The sequence below is a fragment of the Saccostrea echinata genome, unplaced genomic scaffold, assembly GCF_033153115.1.
Source record: "Saccostrea echinata isolate AGI-Se365-2 ecotype Australia unplaced genomic scaffold, CSIRO_AGI_Sech_v1 ptg000009l, whole genome shotgun sequence".
NCBI classification, from domain to species: Eukaryota; Metazoa; Mollusca; class Bivalvia; order Ostreida; family Ostreidae; genus Saccostrea; species Saccostrea echinata.
The window spans coordinates 7,473,772-7,484,025 of record NW_026889758.1 but is presented as its reverse complement, the minus strand read 5'-3'; the positions used below and the strand labels follow the sequence as shown (position 1 = coordinate 7,484,025).

Below are 10,254 nucleotides of genomic sequence, written 5' to 3'. Positions count from 1 at the left end.
TAGTTTGTACAAATGTTATTCCTTAAAAATATTTCGTCCCTTGGGAAAAAAAACTGGGAAAAGAAAATATAATAATAGGTAGATATCATCAGTTGACTAAAAGAAAACTTGAAACATAATTACATCTAAAAAAAAAAAAAAACCCTCTATGGATAAACTTGATAAAAAAAAAATACACACACATTCCGAGGTCTCCAATGCGTTTTATTTACCTTATTGACAAAAACACATGTGAAAATGATGACGAGCAGTTTGACCAGCAAAGACACTAGTTTAAGGCAAGTATAACCCCAAAAGCACAATTTTGTTTCATAAGAAGTTGAAGTTACTTTATTTATGATGAGACAAAAGCTACCCCAACTGAGGTAATTTCGAATTCAATACATTAATTGCACTACTTTACAGAGTTAGTTCAGTGCTGAATAGAGCCATCAAAACATATGGACCAAGACATATGGTAGATGGGGAAGAGGATACATGTTGGAATTCTGATCAAGTAATGTTTTAACAGTTGCTATGCCTGATAGCATCCCCATTCTAATATCCCAAACACACACAAAACTCAAGAAATGTAGCTCTCCGGAAAAAAAATATATACTGACAGACAGACCGGAGAGCTGCAGTGCCACCCACTGGAAAAAGTGTATATTTAAATAATTGCACACAAAAAGTGCATCGTTTCTCAATTTATTTTTCTTTTCTTTTCTTCAAACTGCCATCTCAAAATATTACTAACCGTGTGTTCCTAACATACTAGTATAGTTTACTATTTCCACAACTAAACATTCCTTATAACAATTGTTTATAGCTCTCCTGGGACTGATATTGAGATCATCAAAGATTTTGCCCATTTATGCTGCCAATTTGAGTGGCAAGATAATTCGGTCCAGTGCGCTTCGTGCAGATGTCACCTAGGAGAGTAGTTAATTGATAGAGGTCTAATGAATTTTTTTGAAATAGAGCTTTTGTGCAGTTGAGGTAAGAATTTGGAGAAATTAATCCAAAACCGAGCGCAACTTTTTTTGCACAATAAATATATAGTTTTTTTATGGGTGGCACTGTAGCTCTCTGGTCGCCCATCTCATTAACACTACTGGTTAGAGACCAGAAGTGTTTATGTGATAGCAAGGTGTCCATCGTCCATCTTTCTGTAAACAATTTTTCAAAATGCTACTCCTCCTACAGTTTTGGTCTGATTTCAATATAACTTGGTACATAAGTAGACTACACTAAGATACATAATTCTGTGTATCGGTTTTTGATTTCAATGAACGATGTTGCCATGGTTACTAAAAATAGAGATTTTTGGGAAATACATTCAAAATGCTACTCCTCCCACAGTTTTGATCTGATATCAATATAATTAAGCACACAAGTAGACTATACTAAGATACATAATTCTGTGTATCGGTTTTTGATTTCAATGAATGGTGTTGCCATGGTTACTAAAAATAGAAATTTCTGTGAAATATTTTCAAAACGCTACTCCTCCTACCATTTTGGTCTGATTTCAGTACAACTTGGCAAACAAGTAGACTACATTAAGATACATAATTCTGTGTATTGATTTTTGATTTTGATGAACAGTGTTGCCATGATTACTAAAATTAGAAATTTCTTTGAAATAACTTCAAAATGCTACTCCTCCTACAGTTTTGGTCTGATTTTAGTATAACTTAGCACACAAGTAGACTACACTAAGATACATAATTCTCTCTGCCAGTTTTGGATTTAGATGAACGGTGTTGCCATGGTTACTAAAAATAAAATTTTTTTTGGAATACTTTCAAAATGCTACTCTTCCTACACTTTTTGTCTGAATTCAGTGTAACGTGGCATACAAGTAGACTAGACTGAGATGCATAATTGATGTTATTGTTTTTTGATTTTGTTGAATGATGTTGCCATTTTTACTTAAATCAAAATTTCTGTAATATTGTTTTAAAAGGCTACTCCTCCTACAATTTTAGTCTGATTGCAATAAATCTTGCCACAAAAAGAGACTAAACCAAGGATCATTATTCTATTTATTGCTGTTGCAAAGTTTCAAGTCCAAGTGCTACTTTTATCTTCATTTATAAGTACAACCAGTAGAGCTACAGTCTTGTCAGAGACTTCTGGGTTTTTTTTCAGACCAGCAAGCTCCAGATCTGTGTCTAGTTAAAACAAAACACTAAACAAAACCAGAAGTCTCTGATGAGACTGTAGCTTTACTGGTTTGTACTTATCTACTGGTTTGAAATCAGACCAAAACTGTAGGAAGAGTAGCATTTTGAAAGTATTAGAGAGAAATTTCGATTTTTAGTAACCATGGCAATACCGTTCATCAAAATTAAAAACCGATACACAGAATTATGTATCTTAGTGTAGTCTACTTAAATGCCAAGTTTTATTGAAATCAGATCAAAACTGTAGGAGAAGTAGCATTTTGAAAGTTTTTCAAGGAAATTTCTATTTTTAGTAACCATGGCAACACCGTTCATCGAAATCAAAAACCGATATATCAGGGCTCCACATGTTTGCTCAATTCATGACCCCCAAGGGTAGGTTGGGCCACAATGGGGGATCAAAGTTTTACATAGGAATGTTTAAAAAAGAAGAATGTTTAAAATCTCAAGAAAAGCAAAGCCATGATTAGTCATATTAATTCAGAAGCATCCTCAGGTAATGTAGGTTCAAGTGTGTTCAAATCATGTCCCTGGGAGTAGGGCAAGGCCTCTTACACTTTAATATTGAACTGATTTCTGCTTTTCCCTACCCAAAGTGCTCAGGCAAGCGATATGGCCCATTGGCCTCTTGTTCTTGTAATAGTTTGGGTCGTGGATATTGGCCTAGGTGACTCAGTCAGTAGAGCACCTGACTAGTGATGCAAGGGTCCCAGGGCTCATTCCAGGTCAAGCCATATATTTTCTACTTTCCTGTTACATAACTTGGTGTCATTCAGACCACCCCTGGACCTGCAGGTGAAAGTCTTTGAGGGCAAAGACAATTTCAGGAGGAAATAATGTAATAGTTTGGGTCATGGATATCAGCCTAGGTAGCTCAATTGGTAGAGCACCCGACTAGTGATAGAGGGGTCCCAGGTTCGATTCCCAATCCAGCCATAAATTCTTCTTTCTTGTTATATTGTGAACTCTTGTAGATATTATGATATTGAGTTGAGTTTTAGTGTGTGAGTGTACCTTGATGAGTTATACAGATCAAGTATGCATTTCCTTCTGCTTCAGTGATTTCTGACGGAAATATTTTTAATATTTTTTTTTTCTTTTTAATTAAGGGTAACAGATTTCCCACTTGGTTTTCCACACATTTTTCCTAAACACTCGCAGATACTGAGCTGATTTTTGTTATGTGAATCTACTTTGATGAGTTATAGATCAAGTTTGTATTTTGTTCCACTTCAATTAATTTTGAGAGAATTATGACCTTTTTAATTTTTAATAAGAACCAGATTACACTTGCAGGTAGGGGACTAATTATGCTTATGTAAATCTCTCAGAATGCTTGTCAGTCCCCTACTGACAAAACCAGAGAGGACTGTAGGTTTCCTCCTCGTCTTTTTTTCCTAAACACTTGCAGATATTGAGCTGATTTTTGGTATATGAGTCTACCTTGATGAGTTATAGATCAAGTTTCCATTTAGTTCCACTTCAATGATTTTTTAGGGAATTATGACCTTCTTAATTTTTAAAGTTTGAAGAGCCAGATTACACTTGTAGGTTAGGAACTAGTATTGCCTTATGCAATACTCTCTGACCAAATGCTTGTTTATAAAAAAAAAAATCCTATTTATTCTTAAGTAAAACTTTGATCCCTTTCTGTGTCAACCAATTATTATCTGCTTTATCTGAGGATGCTTACCTATTAACAAACTATTACAAACATTTGAAAACTACAGTCAATCATATTTCTTTTTTATCTCCCTTTTGGAAATGGGTTCTGCCCCATATTTGAACAAACTTAAAAACCCTTTAATATGTTTTTAATTTTGATTTCTGCCAAATATTTGGAAATATTTTGTAGGGTTCCCCCCAGTGGATTGAACTTACTCTGAACTCATTATCTAATGTGGAAGAAATCCAGATCCAATTTCAGGGTGGATTTGCAGGGAAAGATTGCTGTATACAGATGACTGATGAAAATAATGATAAACACACTGTCATGAAATTCTTCCCAGAAGATGTGAATTCCATACAAATATCCTTTTATAACAATGATACATAATCATATACATGTACACAGAAAAGTTGTTTTTGCCTGAAATAATAAAAAGGCCCCTGGGCCTTGACAGTCACCTGAGCATCATGCTTTTTTGCCTGATATTACAACATTTGGCCCACCTTGAACTGAAAATCTGTACATGTGACATGAATTTTAAACTTTGTTGAGGAATGAGGAATATATTCATCATCAAATTCATGAAGTTTGTTCCTAGATAATTGGGATTAGAAAAGATTTTTAAAGATAAAGTGCATTGTTAATATATGATCAACTTTGCTAACTGAACCCCTGGGGGATATAAATGTGATAAAGGTCAAATAGTTTACAGTCACCATGCATGAAGTTTTCTTGCTAAATGTCCAGGAATAAAAATAATTTTTCAAGGTACTGTATAACAAATTTTCAATGTATGACCAACTGAGTCTCACCATGGAGCCTGAATTTTGAATCCTTTAGATATGAATTGAATTTCAAAATCTTGATGAATCCTAGTTTCTTATTACAAGTATAATCATGCACTGAAACAGTTTGCCTCCCAGTATGCAGGAGTAGAGATTTTGTAAGATGTACTTGGTAATTGCATTTTCAACATATGACAAATTTTTTAATGTTTTTTTTTTTTATTTGTGCTTTCACTTAGATTAATCAACAATCAGTACGTACTTTCATTTCTTCTAATGAAGTAAATCGAATACACATTAAATGACATGACCTACATCAATTTTGTAACCGGAGTCCGGTCAGGTATAGATGATGAATTAAAAACCAAGACACCTGCAGGTTCGTTATTGCTGATTTATTATTTGTGAATATCTGTAAATAATAATACCCTGTAAATATACATATAAATAATATTAGTACAATTTAATATAGTCAGGATAACAATTCTTTAAACATACAATATACTCATAAAATCACAATACATTCTTACTATGCATACTTTGAAAGAGTTATTCCCCTTTTCACAGCATTTTATAAAAATCTACATTTATGCTTGTACAATTTATATATATTCCCTTGAAACATATATTGAATTGTTTTACATTATTTATTATAGTCATTAAGTGCATTATAAGTCCACTTATTAATTAAGAAAATATAAAAATGATAAGTACATTTGTAAAAATAGGAAATGTACCTGTTTATGGAACAGAGTGCCTGGTACTTTTGTATTAACAACAATTACTGGCACTTTATCATTGTATGTACTGTAATAAAATAATATCATTCACTCTCAACTCTTGCACACTCAATATTTTCATTAGTTTATTAATTTCAGATAATTCAGATAAATCAGATTTTGAAATATATTTTGTTAATAAGTAGAAGTAAATAAGTTACTTACATATTAGGATCTGGTTGCCAGTTCACAGTAAAAGTTATAATTTATATATAAGAATCATGTCTTCTCAGTCTGAAATCAAGCTGAATAATGCCTTTGTCTCATGCCCAGAATTTGGAGGTAAATGTTTTGACCAACAGGATTAAAGAAAGTTGAATTCTACTCAGGTAGCTTATTTCAGGCATAGGAATAGTACAAGGGGTGGATCTAAAATTTTAGCTAATTGTTTATTTTATTTCAATTAGTTTGTTTTGTTTAATTTATATTTAATTATTTTATTTGATAAATTATTTTATTGAATATTAACAATATTTGATTTTAAATTATTTGTCTTTGTCAATAATGATTGACACACAGATTAATACATGCACTTCAGAGTTTAAAATCAGTTGTGGCATATTCATAAATGTATAATTGATAAATTATACATTTGAATATCATAATAATTTAAGTAATATAAAACTATCACTATTACAATTTGACTCTTTACTGTGATAGCTTTACATATAGAAATAAGAAAAAAAGAGGGTGAAAGAGGGTATGTGCAAGAGTGTGAATACTTTAATTACACTTATGCATTTGTGTATAGATCTGGTAAATATTTCATATTATAATATATCACATATATGACAAATTTAGCCCTACCCTTGGGCCTTAACCCAAGGGTTATGAATTTCAAATTCTTGGTAATAAGCTAATTGCTCATCATAATCATGCCAACCGTCTAATTGCTTTAAGTCCAGAAGAAAAGATTTTCAAAGAACGCATCAATTTTGATAGTTTCGGCCACTTTTCTCAGGCTCAAGGGTGATTGTGCCCCTTTACCCATAAATGGCTTATAAAAAGTGTTTGAAATTAGTGACTCAGCTGACCTAAAACCCTGCATAAAATGCTGTAGAAATAAATGGAAATGCTTCGAAAGTGTGTCTGTAACATTCTTCCTTAACCTTGCTTACAGCTTTAAATTACCACGAGTAACCTCTCTGAAAAAATTCAGAATAATATTCAACAACAGTACAGACTTTTTTGGTAGAATAACAATTTATCAGTTAAAGGTTCTAGGTATTCCAGTTTGATATTTATTAATAACTGGGGTTTTCCTTCTTCTTCAATAACTTGCAAAAGAATTTAAAACTACAAAGTACATCTTATATACATATACTTTGAGCTACAAGACATTCATATCAGAGTCTGATTTCTATTGTGATTTCACATGAAAACAAAGAGAACATTTATTTAAATCTGCACTGTAAAAAATTAAAATTTATAATTACCAGTTAGGGGTAATACAAAATTAGTACAGGAATCGGATTCATCAGAGACTAATTTGGTTTGGAAATTCCAGATGATACAATGGACATATATAAAAATGTTTATTTTTTTTTATTTAACTTATTTCTTCATATTATATCAGTATATTTATGTTTCGAAAAGTGCAATCTTAAATGTAATGTTGGAACATTCATGTTTTAGATTTTCAGACATATTTTTTTTTTTTAAACAAATTTTTTAGCTCACCTGAGTTTTCACCTGAGCTAAAAGCTCAACTGAGCTTTTCTGATCACATTTTGTCTTTAGTCCGTCTGTCTGTCCATAAACTTTTCACATTTTTGACCTTCTCCAGAACCACTAGGCCAATTTCAACCAAACTTGCCACAAAGCATCCTTGGGTAAAGGGGATTTAAGTTTGTTCAAATGAAGGATCATGACCTCTTTCATTGGGAGATAATTTTTTAAAAAGTGAAAATTTAGTGGTATCTTTTAAAATCTTCCTCTCAAGAACCACTGGGCCATAAAAGTTGAAACTTATATGACAGCTTCTTTACATAGTGTAGATTCATGTTTGTTCAAATGATGAACCCGGGGGTAGGGTGGGGCCACAGTGGGGGATCAAAGTTTTACATAGGCGTTTATAGGAAAAAATGTGTAGATTCATGTCTGTTCAAATGATGAACCCCGGGGGTAGGGTGGGGCCACAGTGGGGGGTCAAAGTTTTACATAGGAGTATATAGGAAAAAATCTTTAAAAATCTTCTTCTCAAGAACAGCAAAGCCATGATTAGTCATATTGATATGGAAGCATCCTCATATAGTGTAGATTCAAATTTGTTCAAATGATGACCACCGGGGGTAGGATGGGGCCACAGTGGGGGGATCAAAGTTTTACATAGGTGTATATAGGAAAAAATCTTTAAAAATCTGCTGCTCAAGAACAGCAAAGCCATGTTTAGTCATATTATAATGGAAGCATCCTCAGGTAGTGTAGATTCAAGCTTTTTAAATGATGAACCTTGGGCATAGGGAGGGGCCATAATGAGAGATCAAATTTTTACAAAGAAATATATAGGAAAAAATATTTTAAGAAATCTTTAAAAATCTTCTGCTCTAGAAAAGCAAAGCTATTAGTTATATTGATATGGAAGCATCCTTAGGTAATGTAAAATTCAAGTTTGCCACCCCAACCCCCAATGTAAACTTTTCAATACTGAACTGATTTGTGCTTTTTTCTAGCCAGTGTGCTTAGGTGAGCGATGTGGCCCATGGGCCTGTTGTTTTAAGGGGTAGAATGACCTTGAGGTGAAAAAATACCTGTCATTCAATTTTTTTCATATTTTGTATATTTCTTATTAAGTATGTCCCACATATCTTAAAGCAGTTATATCATTAGGTTTCTAACCTTATTTTAGAGATATTGATGGACAAATACTATGCCCTACAGTATCTAGGTAGAGTTTTAGTTCTCCATGTTTCCGGGCCCATTACTCTGTCCATAATGGGATTTTTTAAGCAAAGATAAAAAATATGTAAGTGGACATGTCTCTTTTAAAATATTTCATAGTATGAATAGGGTTTAAAATTCGAAAAAGCAAGTTTCTTCTATCACATTGCATCTGGATAGCGAAAATTACATACTTCTTAAGACAACTTTAACAACAAAAAACGTAATTTACCAAAAATTCTATCATTCAATATTTTTAAATTTACGTTGAAATGTAAGTCCTTCAAATTATTGATTAACTGTAAAAATTTTGAATGGTGAAGCTGACCTCAATATTGCACAGGACATCGTTAAAGAGGGCATAAGCATGACAAAAACGTGTCATGTTTACATTTCTCGAGTGCGGGAAAAACCAACTATGACGTCACATGTAGCTAAATAAGCGAAAGAAGATATACCTACATAAGATTTCCGTCATCAGCCATGCAAAAATAATTTTTGTGTTCCCCGTGTCTCAGAATATTTTATCATATAATGATTAAGACCTGTTTTCACAAAGTAATACCGCCCCTGTATTCACTGAGTATGATCTTGCTGTACTAACAGATCGTGTATGACGTCACCGACTTGTTGGACGCGCAGTTTAGGGAAACAGAGGAGTGGATCAATCTTTTTCATAATTTGTTAATGTTTACAAGAACTTTAAAACTTTTTATTTTTTTAATATAAGATGGTTATCAAAGTTTAAAAAAATGTTAAAAAATTATACAAGAACATGCTTTACACGTTTTGCACTTATATAAACGGAGACTATGACGTAGTTAAACAGAGTCATGTGACCATGTGTCCTTCATCCCCTTAATTCAAACAGGGCTATAGTGTAAATGCTTTTTTTATTTGTTCAAAACTTATATATTCCTGAAGAAAAAGTCTATGTTATAGAGATTATTTTTTATGTAGAATTTCGATTAATATTAAAACAAGCAACATATGAATAAAAGAAGACTGGAATAAATATATAATTCGAATTGAATTTAATTAAACAGTGAAATTAATGCAGGATAACAGTTCTGACATTGCAGAAAAATACATAACCCACAAAAGTGGACGATGTAAAATTATGTCATTTTTTTCTGCAATGACTGCAACCATTGTTTGTACATGCATTTCTATCTGTGTAAGTTGGTGAAAAGTATGTAGAAGAATTTACATTGTATATAGGAAGCTGCATACTACCTATCAAAATTCTTAAGAAATCTTTCAGATGACTTTAAAAAAACCGATTGTAATTAGTTAATTGTTGATTGATAACAACAATGGGTTTTCATCAGAATATTCAGTGAATAATACTATACAAATTTTTTGATAATGTTTTTTTTTTTAATGCATGAATATTAATACAATACTTTATTCCATTTGGAATAAAGTGCATGTAATTCGTACATGTAAATGTATAATGTATAGATGATATTCAATGATTTGTACTTTGATATGGATTGTGAATTTATTTCAGGAACTGAACAGGATTTTTTCTTATAAATATTTTCATGAGTGCAAGCGCAAGTAAAATAAATTTCCATATTTAACCACAATCCAATAAATTTTCAATTTATTCATTTTGCACCTACCAACATTTAGCTGTCTCTTGGTAATGCACTGGCGTAGGCTGTGACTGATTAAAAACTGTAAACATGGATTTAGTGACAATTTGGAAAAACTTTGGCTGTTTTAGTGACAGGATGGTTTATTAACTCTAGCTGTGTACAGGTGTATTTTCTTTAACACTTTTGGGAATGGTAGGAAATTAGTGAATTTTCCCTGCAAAACTTATTTTTACTCTGTGAACATAACATTTTTTTTTTAATTTTAGACAGTAAAAATAACACTTGTTATTTTTACAATGTGGAAATAACATTTATTAATTTTAATTAACAAACAGAGTATTTTTCTATTTAAAATATAACAAAGAGATG

General features: G+C 32.1%; 1 protein-coding gene across 1 annotated transcript; it reads left to right on the top strand.

The window, feature by feature from the left end:
• Window positions 1–240: 240 nt before the first annotated feature.
• Window positions 241–7,506, top strand: LOC133181516 (nuclear receptor 2C2-associated protein-like). Its single transcript, XM_061316005.1, has 4 exons — window positions 241–278; window positions 406–496; window positions 4,024–4,197; window positions 6,520–7,506. Exons 1-4 carry the CDS (start codon window positions 241–243, stop codon window positions 6,637–6,639), a joined length of 423 nt encoding a protein of 140 aa, XP_061171989.1. The 3' UTR covers window positions 6,640–7,506.
• Window positions 7,507–10,254: the final 2,748 nt, after the last annotated feature.

Coding starts and splice junctions, on each gene's coding strand:
- LOC133181516 (XM_061316005.1), top strand. CDS start 241: ATGACGAGCAGTTTGACCAGCAAAGACACTAGTTTAAG. Junction 279..405: donor AGCAAAGACACTAGTTTAAG/GCAAGTATAACC, acceptor ACTACTTTACAG/AGTTAGTTCAGTGCTGAATA. Junction 4,198..6,519: donor AAGATGTGAATTCCATACAA/ATATCCTTTTAT, acceptor AACCTTGCTTAC/AGCTTTAAATTACCACGAGT.